This window comes from Diadema setosum, chromosome 14 (assembly GCF_964275005.1).
Source record: "Diadema setosum chromosome 14, eeDiaSeto1, whole genome shotgun sequence".
In the NCBI taxonomy this organism is placed as follows: Eukaryota; Metazoa; Echinodermata; class Echinoidea; order Diadematoida; family Diadematidae; genus Diadema; species Diadema setosum.
This window is the reverse complement of record NC_092698.1, coordinates 25,565,998-25,585,325: the sequence shown is the minus strand read 5'-3', so window position 1 is coordinate 25,585,325 and position 19,328 is coordinate 25,565,998. Positions and strand designations below refer to the sequence as shown.

The 19,328-nt window shown below is 37.6% G+C and overlaps 1 protein-coding gene across 2 annotated transcripts in view; it reads left to right on the top strand.

The window, feature by feature from the left end:
* LOC140237648 (cholesterol 24-hydroxylase-like) overlaps positions 1-16,184 on the top strand; it is a 32,479-nt gene extending 16,295 nt beyond the window's left edge. For both annotated transcript variants that reach the window (XM_072317575.1, XM_072317576.1), the window contains exons 7-14: positions 1,104-1,217; positions 2,704-2,935; positions 6,600-6,672; positions 8,301-8,385; positions 9,628-9,738; positions 9,965-10,056; positions 10,621-10,696; positions 13,044-16,184. In XM_072317575.1, the coding sequence (XP_072173676.1) occupies positions 1,104-1,217; positions 2,704-2,935; positions 6,600-6,672; positions 8,301-8,385; positions 9,628-9,738; positions 9,965-10,056; positions 10,621-10,696; positions 13,044-13,181 (921 nt within the window). In that variant the 3' untranslated portion in view covers positions 13,182-16,184. The remainder of the gene's footprint in view (positions 1-1,103; positions 1,218-2,703; positions 2,936-6,599; positions 6,673-8,300; positions 8,386-9,627; positions 9,739-9,964; positions 10,057-10,620; positions 10,697-13,043) is intronic.
* The last annotated feature ends 3,144 nt before the right edge of the window (positions 16,185-19,328 follow it).

The window sequence follows — 19,328 nt, the reverse complement described above, 5'->3', positions numbered from 1 at the left end:
ATGCGTGCCAAAGAGGTTTTTTTTTGATGCGCGCGTTGTATTAACTACGACCATTACTGCGAGTAGCCAGAACGCGAAGCGCTATACAGGCCGCTCCCATAGTACAACACTGTACAATCCAGAGGGACAACCAAGACAACTCACCCCGCCGTCAAAGCGAGGCCGAGTTGTCCCCGAGTCCGAGTTTAGCCTGACCCTGTTCGGGTAAGTTCTGAGACCGAACCTTTTTGGTTAATATTTCGCATTTTCGTCGTTACCCATCGAATATCTTGTTATTACAGCGTTATTCCGCACATTTCTTAGGCATACGTTCACATTTGGGAGCAAAATTTGACAACTTTTGCAGGTGTACCAGAACTATGTTTTGGCTTTAAGCGTCTTTGGTACAGGCGCAGCTAGCTGTGTAATATCATGGTCATATCACGGAATACGGAAAATAATTATTCAGTGGCGGATTTAGCGCATGCGCACAATATGACCTTATCACGGAATACGGGAAATATTCAGTGGTTGATTGACTAATGAGAATACAGAATTCACAATCACTAAAAGATAAAAGATGATATCACTATTTTTCTCTATAAACCATAACTGTAGACAGTTTAATCCAGAAACATTTTTATTGTTCACATTTTGTATATTTAACAATGCTTAACATTAATTATACTGATTCAAATTTTTACATTGGTCATTTCTACCCCTAACTCACATTTTAGAACTATTTTGAAGCCCTAAAGCTGGATTTTTTTTTCTTCATCTGCAAATGGTAAATAATGCCTTTAAATGGGGAAAATTACAAAAATTTGTGTAAGGGACAGTTCTTAATGTGTGCTGACACATTGAGCATAATCATGCCTGTGGTATGTGTGTATGATTGCAGGATATATCTCATTTGTATCAAATAGGATGTTGGTTATTTATTTTCCTCTTTTTGATACTGTTCTCTGTCATCACTGTTGTTTTCAATATTGTCATCATCATCACCATCATCATCATCATCATCATCATCATCATCATCATCATCATCATCATCATCATCATCATCATCATCATCATCATTATCAGGATTGTATCTTCTCCTGTTTTCATGCTGTTATTCTCAGGTTGGCTTCTCCCTGAAGTTGGATGTGATCAATGATCCTGACTGCCCATTTCCAAAGGCTGCTGCCCTAGTTCTGAAGGGGATGATGGCAAACATTAGGAAACCCTGGCTGTGGGTAAGATCTTAGGTGGTGGATGTGGGGGGGGGGGGGGGGGGGGTGGAGTAAGAATGTATTACCAAAGATTCATGAGATAAGAGATTACAACAGCAGTACCAGTAATAATGATTATAGAGATAACAATGATACTATGACTACTACTTACGGAAGAAGAAGACAAAAGAGGAGGAGGGGAAGAATAATTAGATGATGATGATGAAGAAGAAGAAGGAGGCCAAAAAAATCAGAGAAGAAATGCACTCCTTGAGAGTTGAGAAGCTAAGTGTCTTAATTCCTGTATGTTTAGAGTATACACAGTTACAAAAAAAAAAAAAAAACTTGATATATATGGAACACCGCTATTCACAATGCAAGCTATCTGTGTGATGAATGGAATCGTGAGCAAAGGTTTTTTTTTTTTTCATTGTACTATGGTATTTGGCGATTTATCTAGTTTGGGCAGGTTATGCGTTTGAGCAAAATATTCAAACTTGGCAAGCCGTCGGCAGAGTCCGGCATGTGAATGTGGCCACATAAAAGAGTTAAGCAACTTAAATCTTCTGTGTTGGAGACTCTACAGTGGCATACTTATTAGCATAAGAAAGATAAAGGGCAAGATGGAAGATTGGACAATGGTGTGGTTTGGGCAGGACATCGCACTTGGGTCAAATCTTGTGGGGTCTAGATTCTGGGCTCTTTCTATGATATCTTTATTCGAGCTGCTAAACTTGTATGTGATAAGATGTTTGATGACACGATCCCTAGAACTGAAGAAAAATAAGTTCAGACGGATTGCTCTCAGCTCATGACAGAGGTCAAAAGTTCACACACTTGTAATTCACATGTATGCACCCTAAAATTTCTGATCGAAAGTCATTAGCATAGAGCAATCAGATCTTGATATTTCTTTTTTTCTCTGGTTCTTGGGATTGCGGCATTACTCAACTTGATTTGGCAGCTTGAATAAATATATCATAAAAAGAGTCCAGAATCTGGACTACTCCAGGTAGTCCTGCCTGGCACATAAACTTTGGACGAGACTTTGCACCTATAATGTCCGTCATGACCCCCCCCCCCTTTTTTTGTGTGACTGAATATCATGCAATGCTAGGAGCAGGCTTAGCAGAACCCTGTAATAGATCAGTGCTTATAGTGGAACTGCTACCCTTTCTTGAAAAAAAAACACCTTTATTTTTCATTTCATTGGTCTGAGCAAATAAAGGTTCCACTACCATTTAAGAAAAAGAACGTATTGACATGGCAGTAACTTTGAAGGTACTGAGACAAGCAGCCTGAGAAAAGTTTGATAGCATGTTATCTATCCATGTCCAATTTACACAAGGATGACTTCCAGTCCAAAATTCGTTGTGGAAATCACCAATGGCATATTTTGATTGCAGATGGAAGGAAAAGGAGTTGAGGTTTTAAATATAAAGTGAAAAAAATCATAGATCTCTTGGATGTAGTATCTTCTCCATGTCTCTCTCACTCAATCTTTTTTCAGATGTTACCCACAAAGGAGGCGGCAGACTTTCGAGGCGAAGTGAAAAAGGCGTCTCATCTCATCCGAAACATCGGTCGAGACATCATCCTTGAGAGGATGGCAGCCCGTCGGAGGGGAGAAGACGTCCCCAAAGACATCCTGACTCACATCCTGAATGCTTCTGATAACCTCAGCAACCAGGGGTTTGGCATGCAGGAAATGATTGACGAGTTTGTCACCTTCTTTGTGGCAGGTAGCCCCAGCTTTCATTTATATATATATATATATATATATATATATACTCCTAGATGGGTCATTTGGAAGACATTTCCATTTGTTTTATATGCAAATTTTAAAATACATGTTCAATGGCAATTTACGCAATGGAGACACGAAAATTGTCTCCTTAATGACCAGTTGTCTCCCTAATGAAGACACTTCCCCCCAATATGTCTCCCTAAGGTGCCAACTAGGGATATATATATATATATATATATATATATATATATATATATATATATATATATATATATGTGACCCGCTACAACAAAAGGATCCTAAAGTCGCTGACGGCTGATTCGAGAAAATTTAGTTTGAAGTCACATCATCAAAATTGGTCAAAACAATCGGATTTCTGTTTTTGGCATGATTTTGTAGTCTAATGTTTTGTCTGTCATCTGCTGAAATTTCGAAGCTAAATGATCAAAGGAAAGGCAAGAAATCAGCGTTTTTCTATGCCATGATTTTCCGACTTTCACCTAAGCAGAAACGTGTCCGAAGATTTGGATTTGGCGCCGCAGCTAGACTCCGCCCCTAGCAACGAGGGAGTGAGCTTATTGGTCGGTGCGTGGCATCCTGATTACTGATTGGTCGTACGTAAACCACTGGCGCTAAGCTTGAATGAACATTGCAGAGGTCGTTAGGAACATACTTTCTATTGTCAAGTGGTGAAAACTGCCTCGCCTCCCCTTGATCATGATATCGTCGGAAGGATAACTTTGAAGACATTTTTCTCGAAACTCTGATTTCCTCAACCACTTGACATGCGCTAATAAATCATTGATATCTCCGCAACGGAGTATGTTTATGAGTTGTGCTATATATGAAATTAAAATAGACGAGTAAGGGAATAATGTCATGCCATTTTCAAAAAATTGTCCTTCCTCGACTTTCGGATCCTTTTGTTGTAGCGGGTCACATGTATTTATATATATATATATATATATATATATATATATATTTTTTTTTTTTTTTTTGTCACGGTGGTAAAGAGTAAAAATCCAAATTCTGTAGGAGAACCTACAACTTGTCTCGTCTGTCTGATGTTATTGATTACTTGCTGCAGCACACTACTACCAAGAACTATCAAGATGTTAGCACTTTTTGTTATGTCTCCTAAGAGTGCAGCTACACATACTGTTATTGACCTCTGCCAAGCAGCCATGACTAAAATATCGCTATTTTGTAGGCAGTATCTTCAGCACAATAGTAGGGGTATAGGAGCATCTACATCAAACATTTATTGAATATCAAATCATCCATTGTTGAGTTTTTGGGAGATAAGATTTATTTTAATGTCCTTTATGACTGTTGCCCTTTGACTTCATGACCCCAAATTTGATTCTTTCTTTCTTAATTCATTGTGAACACATTCTGTGAGTTTGGCGAAAATCCAGTCATCTGTTCTAGAGTTATTGGGAAATTAAGATTATTTTATGTATTTTTATGAACCTTATGCTCTTTGAACTTTGACCTCATGACTCCAAATTGAAACGTTTCTTTCTTACTTCATTATGAGCACAGTCTGCAAGTTTGGTGAAAATGCGATCATCAGTTTCCGAGTAATTGGGAGATTTTTAAAGCTTATAAATTTGATGTCCTTTAGGACCCCTGTAATCTTTGATCTTTGAACTCATGACCCCAACATTTAGGCCAAGTAAAAAAAGATAGTAGTTTCTCGTCCGGGTTATTTGATATCTTACTATTTTTTTTGAGGATTGTCAAAATGAAAGTAATATGTGTTTCTCGTCCGGTAATTCTGAGAAAGGTAACGAGAGAGGACTTTACTATTTTCTATATCCAATTTATGAAATGAAATATCACTCTGGTAGCTGTGTTATGAGAGACCAGCTGGGCCCCGTTGCTAGAAACTTTGCGTTTAAACGCAACTTGCAACTGATTGTCACTGGCCAATCAAAATCTTGTTGCATGCATGTCTTCTTAATAGGGCAGACCCTGAGCCAATCAGAATGGTTGTTTCAAAATTAGCAATTTCTTGCCTGCACTCTGTGCATTTTCAAACAAATAGATGATGTACCATACTTGAAATGAAACTTCATGCATGCAGAAATACATTTGCTTTTTCTTTCCACTACAGATGTCAAGGGAAAATGACCATCTTAATACTGGTATTTATAGTGTTGTAATGGCATTTCTGATACCAGTGTACTTGCAATTCTGATGTATTGTACTATTAAATGAAACAGGTATAAAACATATCTTTCAACAACTTTCTTTTCTTCACGTTCTAAAAAGACATTTGATAATCACTCATCATTTGGATGATGAATGATTGTATACCACACTTATTTAGTTATTCTACAGATGAAACGACTCACGGCCGTGACCGTGAATTTACATCGTAAAGAAAAGTATCCCGCAGAAATACGTACGAGACAAACCAGAATCCGAGGAAAAGTTATTCATTTTGTAGATACACCCATTTGATAATTCTACATTTGCTGGAAAAGCGCATTCATTTTCTCTTCAAAATAGAACAATACATCGCCGTCAGATGCAACGTTACAGAGCAGAGTGTACGGGCTTCTACATGCACATTCGAATGTGTTCCGATGGTACCGGTGACCGACCCTGGACAGCTACAGACACGCACACTTTGCCTATACGGTGCGGCACGTACGGCCACTGCACCGGCGCCGAACCTTCCGACACTGCACACACATGCACATAGTCACAATGACATGAAAATGTATAGGGCCTACAAACTCGATACAATCCTCACAAGCATTTGTACAGTACAATTCATCCGCTTCTACCTTGAAATATGAGAAACGGGGAAAAATACGAACAATGCGCAAAATATGCGCGGAATATCAGCGATTTCAAGATCGCAAAAATGTTGCCGCTATCGCTATCAAGACGTACCGAGTGCGCTGTACATCACACAGCTAGCGCCCGCCCGCGCCCATCCAACTACAGTTCGACTGCTTTGTGGGTCATTCCTTCTTGCCGAGCTCGCAGTGTGAAATGCATGCGTTATTACATACGCACTACAGAAGCTACAGCTGTACTACAGCTATTATAGAGGACGCAAGACGTAATAAATTACAAATGAGACATTACGATTGGTAGGTGGATTGTCGATTGTCGAAAAAATAGTAAATATCCAAAAAGTCGATGCGGGCGGAGAGCGGGCTGGGACGAGAATTATGAATTTCTTGGTATTTTCAGCGCCATTTTGAAAATAGTAAATAGTAAAAAAATTGATGCGGCGGCCAAAATCGATGCGCGCGAGGACGAGAAACTGGTTTCTTTTTTTACTTGGCCTTAATCGTTTCTTTCATAATTACGACCACACCCTCAAGTTTAGTCAAAATCTGATCATCTGTTCTTGAGTTACCTTGTACACAGACGGACAGATAGACAAACATACCTAACGGAAAACATAACCTCCGCTGGGTGTAGGTTAAAATGGAGATGCTGAAGAAGGAATGCCTACGTCATCAGCGAACCTGATATAACCATGTCTTTGTGGTGTAGGCTTCCTCTCAAATGTGTGTGTACGTTTTAAACCGCTTCTCAGTAGATCTGTTAAACCTATGGGTGTATTATATTTTTGATGTCAGTATTCTCCCCTTTTTCCTATTCTCTGTAATTCTTTACATTGCAACACAAAGGTCAAGAAACAACCAGCAATCTACTTGCTTTCACCATCCAGCAGTTGTGCAGATACCCAGATGTCTATGAGAAGTGAGTGTTGTTGTTGTTGTTTTTGTTTTTGAATGGCAAAGATATACACAAGTTTCATGAAGGCATGTTTCAAAATGACAACTCTGTGACTCACTAATGACTCACAACATTTTCATCTTTCATGTGTGTTTTTTTTTTTTTTGTTCTTTTTACTGCAGAGTGAAAGGTCTCATGTCTAAATCCGTTGTAATGCATGTGGTTTCATATTGGTTGGTGCTTGGTTGGGCAGTACAATTAAGCTTGTAGATTTGTAAGGCATGTATCTTTGCAAGTATTGGATGTTAAAAGTAACCTTTGATAAGGAGAGGTGCATATAAAGAAGCTTGAAAGCCTTTTGAAAGTTGTTTGGTGAGTCATGATTTCAGATAAAGAGGGCACTGAGCTCATTCTTGAGTGGGTGTATGACAGTGAGAAATTATTGGCTGTAACAATGCCCAGGATATAAACTACAATTAGATATGGGAAACAGAACATATGTATCAGTTTCATATGTCAGTGTAAGTACTATGTGTGACCATGCGTCACAAGACCAGCAAAGTTGCAAACCCTGATTTTACATGAGGACTCAAGAAAGGTGAAAGGGGTCAATCTATGATGTAGTCAATTTTAAGTTTATTTTTTATATTTTCTGAAAGAGTAACCCTTCTTCTACATTATTCCAAAGTTTGGAATCATAAAATGAATGGGGAATTGTGTATTTAGCAGTTTTTCTAGAACACTGGTAGAATAGTGTAATTTGGTATCTCCTAGACACCCCTTTTAATTTCCTTAAAAAACTTTTACACACTGTTCACTTTCAACTCTGATTACTTTTGAAAGGCTTATGCTACTGCTTTAAAAGTCAGCGTAAGTGATGTACAGATTGCGTTGATAGAGCATGCTCAATTTCAACTTGATCTGTGATCCCTTTGTTGCTGCTGCAGTTTTGTACGTCCTGTTTTTTGTCCCATTTATGGCACAGCTAGCGCAGCTTGGTAAGATTAAGCGCTTGAGTAGACCCTACATGTATAACATTGTACTTCAGAGCATCTTTTCTCAGCATATACTTACGCAGGTGTGTGCTTTCTCTCCCATATTTAGAGAGGTAAGGAGAGTCCATTTGAATTGAGTTACACACCATTAAAAGCTTATAGTCTGCTCTTTCATGATTTAACTAAAAATCCATATCTGGCAATTTTTTGTCAGTTTTGTGATGCACGTACATAAGCTTTAAGAATATAAACTGGCCCCTCAAGGTTTTGGCCTTTGTGTGTGTGTGTTTGTTTTTCTTTTTGCACTTCAGATTAGTGGCCTATATCATGAAAGCCATAGAGTAAGAAACAATATCATTGATCATAGTGATGATAGTAGTAGGGATTTATACTAAGGCAAATCCATATAGTAAGAGGTACAGGGCCCAGATATGCTCAATCCTCAGATTACACAAAAACAGCATTTTCTCATTGTTTTGGAAGTGCTGGATTACATTTTTCGTAGATTATGTTATGCTCTTTATGTAGATGGTCACTGTGTGCAGCTACAAAGAGAGAAGTTTAATCCGTGGCCAGTGTAAGGCTATGTGAATAAGAGTTTTATTCACCAAGATATTCTGTTTCCTCTTTTTGTTTTTTCTTCTTTCTTTTCCACAGAGTAAAACAGGAGTTAGATGAGAAGTTGGGGGACAAAACCTTTGTCTCTTATGAGGATATCATGAAGCTTGAATACCTTATGCTGGTGAGTGGGCCTTGGTATGTATGCCAGTATCCGTTTGAATTACATGTGTGCTGTGCAGGTAGATGCTAGTTTACACCATAATCATACACCATGCATGAGCTCAGTTGTCCGATTCCAAACTTCACTCTGGTATTGGCACAAAGAGATCCCTAGATCCATACTTTTTCCTGTGACCCTCATGAGGAAAACGAGTAACCTAGCAAGCAGTAAAGGTGGTTCCTTGCACGACTTACTCCTAGGCCAAGTCTGAAAGCCCGTTTACACCGAGCATGGTATGGGCAACAGGCTGGGTTTTTGCTATGGTGCGCCAAAAGGAACCATATCTGGTAACAATATTACTTCCCCGCTAATAATTTTGTTACACAATTAATCTTCTACTGTTGATTTTGTTCTCTTGATTTTGACATGAGAATCACATTTTGGGTGATTTTGTGCAGAATTACGGATTCTTTTTTAACAGAACCAGACATGATTCCCATAGGCGCACCATAGCAAAAACCCGGCCCGTTGTCCATACTGTGCTTGGTGTAAATGCACCCTTACTCCAAGTCTTACTCCTAGGCCAAGTCAGGGACAACTATCAATGGGCGTGGTCACACTACGCGAAACTATGTGGTGTAGTTTTACTGCACAGTATTTTGCTCTGCATAGTTTTGGCCATGTGACCGCAAACTTTTTTAGGAGCTACCAGTAAAGCTTCCTGCCAAACTTCCTATGTGCAATTTGGATGTAGCCGCAAAACTATGCATAGGTTTGTGCAGTGTGCCCAGATGCGGCTGAAACTTCCAAAAGTTTGTGATGCTATAGTAGGTCCATTCATGTTGTTTTACTACACACACTGCATTTTTTATCAATTTGTACAGTTTCATGTTTGCATTTTTTTTTTTCTTAATTTCTGTCAGAGCTCGAAACTACAGGTAGTTTGATATGACAAACTATGCATAGTTTTGTCTGTAGTGTGACTGTGTGCTTAAACTTTTGTAAGTTATCAGTAAGCAAACTACACATAGTTTCGTGTAATGTGACCGCAGCTAAATGATATGATTTGAAATCCAATTCATCATTATTACAAGTAGCTGTTGATGATGTAAAAGTTTAGTAGTACAAGTAACAGCAGCAGCAATTCTTGTCTCACTGTGGAACTATGAAATAATGTAATATTTCCGCGTTTCAGTAGCACATACAAAATACTTCTGTGACCTTTCTATTCTCCCCCCCCCCAATTCTAATCAATGTTTGCAGGTTCTGAAAGAAACAATGAGGCTGTATCCACCAGTCCAAGGCACAAGCCGTGTATTGGGTTTTGACGTCCAGTATGAACAGTACCATCTGCCCAAGGGAACTCATGTTCTGGTAAATACTGAAAGAGGTTCTTATCAAAACCTAATGGCATTATATTAAAGCTAAAGCAATTTTTCCCTAACATACATGTAAGTACTTTGCACTACTTGGAAGAGAGTGAGAAAAGTTCATCATGTGAAAATGTCTACTTTTTCTGTATTTTATAAGGTGTATGCCTGTCTCTCTCATACCTACATAATTCCATTAAGAAATTAATAAGGTTATGTTCCCATTACAGGCTAGCACCCTGGCCATGGGTATGATGGATTGCTACTTTGACAACCCTGAAGAATTTCGTCCTGAACGCTTCCGACGTGACGAGGAAGATCAGTGAGTCTTTTTTTTTCTTTTTTTGCTCTAGATATAAAGGTATTTATCACTTTGGTAGATATTTCATGTTTTCTTTGTTTTTATATGAGAGCGTGATAGTCAAGTTGATTATGCACACCCAGTCATACTCCCGATAACCAGGGTCAAGAGCCTTAACCCTAACTAAGCCGGGCTATTTTGGTAGATGATAGAGCTGGGGGGGGGGGGGGAGCCCATTGATCTCTGCCGTCGACTACGCAATCGCAACGAAAATTAGCACAAACATTGCTTGTGATGCAATCTGAAAAACTGTTAAGTTGATTTATGAAAAAATTTAATTTATGCTAAATTGTGCTTATGCGTATGATTAGGTAAAAATACTGTTCCACCTACTCCCCCCCCCCCATAAGCACCCCCCCCCCAAAAAAAAAAGTATCTGTTTTCAACCTTCAGAATACTGCAATTCCATTTTTTTACAAGGTTTTCATCCCTGGTTGTAAAATGTCAAACTCATTATTTATTTGTAGCTCCTCAGTCTACTAGACTTCATCTTGGTCTGTCTTTCATCATACGTTTTACCAACAGACGGATGAAGTCCCTGTATGCCTACTTTCCCTTCTCGTTGGGTCACCGGTCTTGCATCGGTCAACACTTTGCCTTGGTATGACCATTTTTATTCCTTTCTTCATCTCTCTTTTTTCTTTGTTCTTTTTTTTTTTTTTTTTTTTTTTTACAGGGATATCACCATTCCTCAGGGGCTCCTTAGGTCTTTAATTTGTCCTCAATTCCAACATTGCCTTGTAAAATGGTTCATATATCTTATTTTTTTGCAAACTAATTGATAAGTATATGAGACTGTTGTATGCAAAAATATAGAACATGTACATGTTGCACTTGCTGTTGCAAAACAACCATCATGAACATTGGTGCACTGGTTTGATATAGCGGAGGTAGAAATGCTTTATAATTAATTGTGTGAAAAATGATTTGTGAATGAATGATGACTTTCATGATGTATTAAACAGACACCTGTATCATGTCATAAAAGTCATCTTCTAGATTTGTCAGGTTTATAAAACCATTGTAGCCAAAGTGTGGTTTTACCATATTTTTGGTCCCTTTGGTCATTCAAAGGCTACAATTTCTGCTCGTCCTGGTTGCTTAAGGCTCATGGGAATTTATTGCCTGTAATCAGTAGCTTAGGTGTGTTGAGGTTCTATGTCTCACACCTTAGCAAGTTTTCTCCCAGAATGTTAGAGATGTACTTCATGGTGAGAGATTTTCCTGTTTTTAGTATCGATGTTGATTTTTATGCCTCCGCCACGAAGTGGTGCCGGAGGCATTATGTTTTCGGGTTGTCCGTCCGTCCGTACGTACGTCCGTACGTCTGTACGTCCGTACGTCCGTACATCCGTACGTCCGTCCGCTTTCGTTTACGCGATAACTTGAGTAATATTTACTGGAATTTTACCAAACTTGGTCCAAGTATGAAGTATGATGGGGCAACGATTTGATAAGATTTTGGGTGAAATCGGCTAAAGGTCAAAGGTCAAAGGTCAAGGTCAAATCATGAAATTGTATCCGTTTACGCGATAACTCAAGACTGTATGGAGCAAATTTCACCAAACTTTGTTGGAGGATGATGTATGATGGGACAATTACTTGATTAGTTTTTCAGTGAAATCAGACAGAGGTCAAAGGTCAAAGATCAAGGTCAAATCCTAAAATTTATCTGTTTATGTGATAACTCTAAACTGGATGAAGCAGCTTTCACCAAACTTGGTCCAAGGATGATGTATGATGGGACAATTAGTTGAGTAGATTCTAGTGACATTGACAAGAGGTCAAAGGTCAAAAGGTCAAGGTCAAATGCTAAAAATGTTGCTATTTCCCCCATATCTATGCAATGCCCGCAGTTATTTTCTTGAAACTTAGTGTAGACATGTACTACTGCATAAGGATTCTCCAGAGAGAGTTTCATGTCATAAGGTCAAAGGTCAAAAGGTCAAAGGTTAGGTGAAAATGTTGCAATATCACTTTTCTCGCAAATGGTTCAATGTATCTTCATGGAACATGGTACATATGCATGTACTGACTGGCAGGGATTATCTAGGGAATTTAGGGGTCATGGGTCAATAGTCAGGGGTTCAAAGGTCAAGGTCAACTCCTCAAAATGTTACTACTGTATTTCCCTCATACATGTATACTAGTATATGCAATGATTGCATTATTAGTTTTAAAAGTGTTTAATATATGTACATGTATTACTTGATGGAGATTCTCTTGGAAATTTCCAGCCAGAAGGTCAAAGGTTAAGGATCAAAGGTCAGGTTTAAATGGAAAAAAAATATTTTGTACTGTAATTACACTCTTTCTTCATACCTTGAAAATTATACTCAATGCATAAACTTATAGTAAGGTCGGTCAGAAGTCAAGTAAAAATTTTCAATTCCCCAAATATGTGTACCTGCACTCTTTAATAGACAATTATAGCAAACCCAGTTCGTGGAAAGTGAACATTCAAGATATTTCTGACAAACCTGTTATTTCGATATTTTGCCAGTTATGTGAAACTGTCATCACACATTGTCAAGACATTGTACTATACACCTATTGGGAGAATCATGCATTATGGCGGAGGCATCAGTCGCCGTAGCGACATTTCTAGTTTCAGTATAGGCCCTATATGAAATTATGGTTTTGTAGGAAAGACTTTCTTGTTTGATGGTGTTGCCAATTGATGTATTGAGTGTAGTAGTTGATGGAGTGTAAACACAGATCTCCCAACCATTCTGAATTAGGAGGAAAGAATCTGAATTTTGACCATACCCAGCTTGTGTGACAAAAGGAGTTTCCTATTTTTCATTTTAGTTTTACTATATGCTCTAATGGGAACTGCTTTATTTCCCTTTTTTTGAGCCAAATCATCCCTATTTCTTTTTTCTTTGTCAGAAAGGTTGAGAGGTCTGTAGATTTAAGTGATTGACTACCTCTTCTAATCCCTTTAGATCCAGTCCCGCGTGATTCTGGCCAAGCTGTTCCGGAGTTTGCACTTCAAGTTGGTACCGGGTCAGAGGTTCACCATGAATGCGGACATCACAAGCAAACCTACAGATAGGTGTCTTGCATACATTACTCAGCTGTGATGTTGTCATTAGGCACCCTGTGAGAAGATCAAACCTCTGTTGAGTGTCCTTGCATTTCACTAAAGTCATTTGAATAATGTCTCTACTGAAAGGCCTCAAAAGCAATATCTTTTTTTTGTTCCATGTCTGTCTTTTTGTCGCAGATCTTGTTTCTGCAGTTTAAAAAAAGAAATGAAATCTGTGGATTTTCGTGATGCTCATGTATGCTACTGTAGGTAATTCTGAGCTAAATCCCTCAGCCAAATGTGAATGGTCATAGTAGCTTCTTTCTCCCCTCAAGGGATCTCCTAAAAAGAAAAAGAAGAAAAAGTGTCAGTTTTATTACTATGACTGTACTTCCTGAAGTTTTCACTAGGCTATCTCTAATCTCTACAGTCTTTGTAAAATATTGAACATGAGTGGCTCAAATCTGTGCAATCACATTGAAATATTGAACAACTCTGTGAAATCCAATGAAATGTAGTTGTTTTGATTCAAAACTGTGAAGTGAAAGAATCAGTCTGCTGACGCTTTTGAATCATGCTGGATTTTAAATGTAATGGCAGCACCAATCAAATATTGATGCTTCTACTGATGTTGTGTCCCACACCCGCTGAAAAAAAAAAAAAAAAGTTTACGGACCCATATGTTACACAAACAACACATTATGAATAGTCCATAGGACACCGAGCTGTGTTATCTTCTGACATTCAGCCAGTCACAATTTCACATTTAAAGTGTGTTTGTGTAATTCAATTTTGACTCGGTTTCCTCTTATTTCTTGCCTTTTAAAACATTTCATTCAGAAAACGAATAGTTTACTTATGTAATCTGTGACAGAGTACCTGCATAATACTATTACTTCTAAGCAGCCTTATTTTAGACGTTCTCCTTTGCCATTCTTGTGTGCAAAGCCTGTGATAACCTTGATCATGTAAGCGTGAGTTATGTGAAGTTTGATATTGAATGTTGATCCTGTGAATATGTACCAAACTAAAAACAACCAGCAGAATTTACAATGAAAACAAAATTACAGAAGTTTGCTACAGACTCTGTATATGGTACAATGTATAAGCAACTACCAAATCAAACTTGAGTCTGGTAATTATTACCTTTATTGAGTTTTTGGGTCAGTAGCTTGAATGGAACATACATGTTTCTGGTTTTGTTTTACTTGTGGGAATCTCATCTGTACAAATGATATGTGTTGTGTGTAATGAGATAACTTGATAATGAGATGATTACCATGGGAGAAATAGACAAACGGGTTATTAGTGTAGTAAAACCAAAGATGTTAGGGCAGAGTGATTATGAGTTACAGATCATATGCTATGACAAGTTGTCATCTATTTATTTAAAGGTTGCAGATGAATAATAAGGCCACTTATGGTACAATCAAACCTGTTGCCGCACTCTCAAGCATTTTATGTCTAAGATAAAGAATGTATCAAAGACCCTGTGTGTAGTGCATAAGTGTATACATGTACACTATATCCAGTTTGGCCATACCGATAGATGTTTTTCATTGTGTGCTATGGCCATCGCTGCCCTGCTGAGTCTTATCAAACAGAGTGCAAAATTTTCCTTTCTGCATGCATACGTAGATGTTTCTGACATTTACATGGTGTATTTGTCTTTTTTGGCATACCAGAATTGTAAATGACGGTTGAAGAAAATGATATGTTCTTTTTTTTTTTTTCTTTCATCTGTATTGGACACTTTGGACAGTGTTTTCTCTCACTGCTTCGCTCTGTTTCTTTTTCTGCATGCTCAAATTTTCTTCACATTCTCATTTATCTCAAATTTTCCTTGTAGTTATATACAAGGGCCTCCTTTTCACGTTCATAGATGGCCTAAAGTGTCTTTCTACACCTTTGCTCAAATTCAAAAAAATTATTTTCATTATAATGTATATACCAATATATTTTTTTGAAATTTTCTATTATAGTTGTATAATTACCTGTATGGCAGTCTCTTTTATTGGTGCTGTCATATTTATGACCACAACTTCATTACAACTCAATATGCACCTTGCATCAAGGCTGTTCGGGTAGCCTGTAGCTAGTATATTGTGTGCCACCGATACAGACAGACAATCACATAATATTACTCTTTATATGATAAATAGATAAAGTTGTTGCCTTTCAATTGTGTCTTATGCTGCTTATGGAAAATATGTAGTAACTGCAAATGTTTTTTTTTTTTTTTTTTCAATTAATATTGTGCACAGAAATGCTGCAGAAATGGTCAACATGTAGGTTACATGAAAAGTATTTAGACATCTTGATTTCTTGCTATCTTGTCAGTGCTAAAGAAACAAAGAAAAGGTCCAATGAATGTGATGATAATAAAGGCCCATTGGAGGCAACTGACAATACTTGGATCAATATATGTGCATGTGAGTATGTACCGTGTGTGCATATTTGGAAGCATTGTTTGGTATACACTGTATATTGAGAAGGTCTTTTGGCATTTGGCCGTGTGTATAATTCCTTATGCAAATCATAATAGTTCGTGATCAAAAGGCATAAAGCACATAATTGTGGATGGGATACTACAAGAATTTCTTATGATATTCTGTTCTGTTTTAATATTGCCGGGTAGTAATTTCAACAGTCATTTGCAGCATAATGTACTTTGATCTAGGATAGAGTACTTTTACAAGATTGTATGATTCAAGATACAGTATCACATATGATTAAATTGTCTATTTCCTATTGTTTTGTTGACATCGTCTACTGCATCAGAAAATCTACTAGATGATTCACTATAAATATCAATAAATTCAGCATTGTCAGTCATATCACAAAAACCAAGCAAGTCGGCATTTTGATTTCCTAACTCTTCTTCTGGAAGTTAATTTTAGGGCGTTTTTAAAAGGTCTTTTTGCACCATTGCATGCAACCGTTACATTTTCTCGAGTATTGTAAAATCTTGACGAGCTGGAGAACAACTCGCGCACACCAGCCTGAAATGTTTAGGCACAACCTATGATTTGAGTTGGCCTACAATAAACACTTACAACCCAGCAGACTGTCTTAATAGATTCTTAAATACGTGGCTACAATTGCGACGGTACAGAATAATCTTCATTGGCATTGTTCATTAGAAGGAAGCTTTCACATGGGGCACTTCAAGACATCTTCCTTGCGAGTTTCAGGAATTGACTTTTTTATGCATCTCGGCTTTGCCTCCAACCTCCTGGCCTGCAAGAAAACATATGAACGGCATGGAGATAGATAGATAGATAGATAGATAGATAGATAGATAGATAGATAGATAGATAGATAGATAGATAGATAGATAGATAGATAGATTGATTGATTGATTGATTGATTGATTGATTGATTGATTGATTGATTGATTGATTGATTGATTGATTGATTGATTGATTGATTGATTGATTGATTGATTGATTGATTGATAGATAGATAGATAGATAGATAGATAGATAGATAGAGAGAGAGAGAGAGAGAGTGAGAGAGGGGGGAGGGTGGAGGGAGGGATGAATGACACGCCAAATAAACGTATACATCCGTCCGGCTACTATCGAAAGTATATTACTGATATATCCACTGTCTATCAATCAATCAACATCTGTCAGTCTGTCGTTCTGTCTGTATGTTTGTCTGTCTGTCTACATGTATCTGTCTAGAATATCTATCTATTTTTCTATTTATCTATCTATCTGTGTATATCATTTATGTACATCCATCCATCCAAAGTCTCGTCACCAACTTTTTCTTTTGATGGCCCGACAATTTGGCGGCCCGATCAGGGGCCCGTTTCATAAAACTTGTCATCAGTGACAAGTGGTCATAGATGTGGCAAGCTACTGAAATCCTTGCATCTGATTGGCTGAGAGCAAATTTGTCATACAAATGTGGCAGTTGTCACTGATGACAATTTTTATGAAACGGGCCCCAGGTCACCAAAACATACTTTCCTTGGAAAGCGGTGGCCCGACTTTTCTATATTTGTTGTGGCCCCGTGCCTTGCCATCTATCTTTCTGTCTTAACGTATTTGCTACACATAAAATACCATGGTTCATTGAATGGACATTGAAAGACGTAAAGATGAAATCATTTCAAATGCCAGATTTCACAGACTAAGACGGTAGTGGGCTTTAAACTGGAAGGGACAGAAGGCACTTGAGAGAATCAAACATCTTTCCAATCGTTTCCTACATTACAAACATTAAAGCCACGCACCTTTTATACCCGACTCTTTACACGAAAAATCACTAGGACTGCAGTATTATACAGTACGTGTAAATGTATTTGAATAGCTGAAACATCGTGTCATTTTTCCGGAAACCAACATCATCACAAAGGTTCAAAAGGGGAACAGAATAGAAGAAATTTGTGTTTCTGATGTAACACGACAGAAGAGCTAACACCCCCCCCCCCCAAAAAAAAAAAAAAAAATTGAACAATTGCTTTTCTTTTTTTAAAACAATTCTGCCGAAACGTGCCATCTGTGACAATTTTCGTTTGTTTGTTTTTAGGAATGCGTTACTGATCAAACAATACTTAAAAGTTAACGGAATGTTTTCTTTAAAAAGGATCATAATCTGTTGTGAATATATAACTATCATTTCTTTCATGTTTTCTTTAGATAATCGAAATATTCCTTTTCTGAAGACACAGACGTCATGAGTATCCCTATGAGTGAAAATGTGTTCTTTATTATATCACGTGATATATGACGTATTCAACACGGTAATGTTCACGATTTTGATATCATCTAGGCTGCCGAGGTTATGTTCTACCCTCGATGATCGGTTTGGACGAGAAAATGAGCAATAGAATAAAACCTTTTACATCGCAGAACATGTGCGACAAACACTTTGTCGAAATGTGGTCAACCACTCAAAAAGAGTGATAGAATGCATGTCAAGGCGTGTCATAAAAGTGCTAGGGAAGATAGTTACATTGCATAAGAAATCACACACACAACACAACACACGCACGCACACACACACACACACACAAAATTGTTGACCAGTTTTGTTAAAGTTCATTATTCCGAAGGTCTGTTCTTTCAAAAATCATTTATCCAAACATGCATAGAATTTCGTTATTCTGAAGGGTTGTTAATCCAAAAATGAAATAACGGTTCGTTATATCGAAGATTTATTACTAATTTGAAAATTAATAATGGATTAATAATAATTTCGTTATTCCGAAGTTTCGTTAATCCTAAAAGAGGTTCGTAATTCCGAAAGTCTTTCAGTGACAAAATGCGATGTTGTAATAGAAAACAGAATGGTAGGGTATTACGCAAAGATACGCATGCACACACACACACACACACACACACACACACGCACACACACACACACACACACACACTTTTTTTTTAATATTCTTTTATTTGAGTTTCATTCAATGTGAAATCCATATTAACAATAAAATTAATACATCCACCAACAAAAAAAGAAAGCAGCTGTATTCTTCTTTCTTGTGCTGCTAAATCATTTTACAAACATACAGTACAATATATTTGATTCTTTTTACCAAATCATACCCTGTTTTTATAAGGGAAATGACATAAAAATCTACATAATTCTCAGAAAAAGCTATTTTGATCAGCCTAATCAAGCCAATCCGAATGTGCCTTATCACTCACACACCGACTAAGAAATGTGTGCTACTTAATCACTTTTTCACTTAACTTCCTTTTTTTTTTCTTTTTTTGGCAGAGCACACACTATATATATAAATATATCAGATAAAGTATAACTCTTAAAGGGAAAAAAATCTTGATCAACTTGATCAGATTGCTCAATATCCACTTCATTATATAAATTCTCTTACACTCTTTTGAGAATACAGCAGTTCCTAAAACATATAAAAAAGCATTCTTTACTTAACCGAACAAAACTCATCATTTTTTTTCCATCTAACCTATCAACCACCCCTCCCCCCCCCCCGTACAAGCACAAAATAACCATATGTGTATATCATCAAAACAAACCATATTCCTGCCTGACCCCTTAACCATTATTCTACAATTGCCTAACTACATCTACCTAACCCTAACCATCCCCACCTATTTCCCCGCTAACCATTACTCTACTCTAACCTAACTACATCTACCTATAACCCTAACCATCCCCACCTATTTCCCCACTAACATACCCCCCCCCCCCGTAGCCTTCCCTC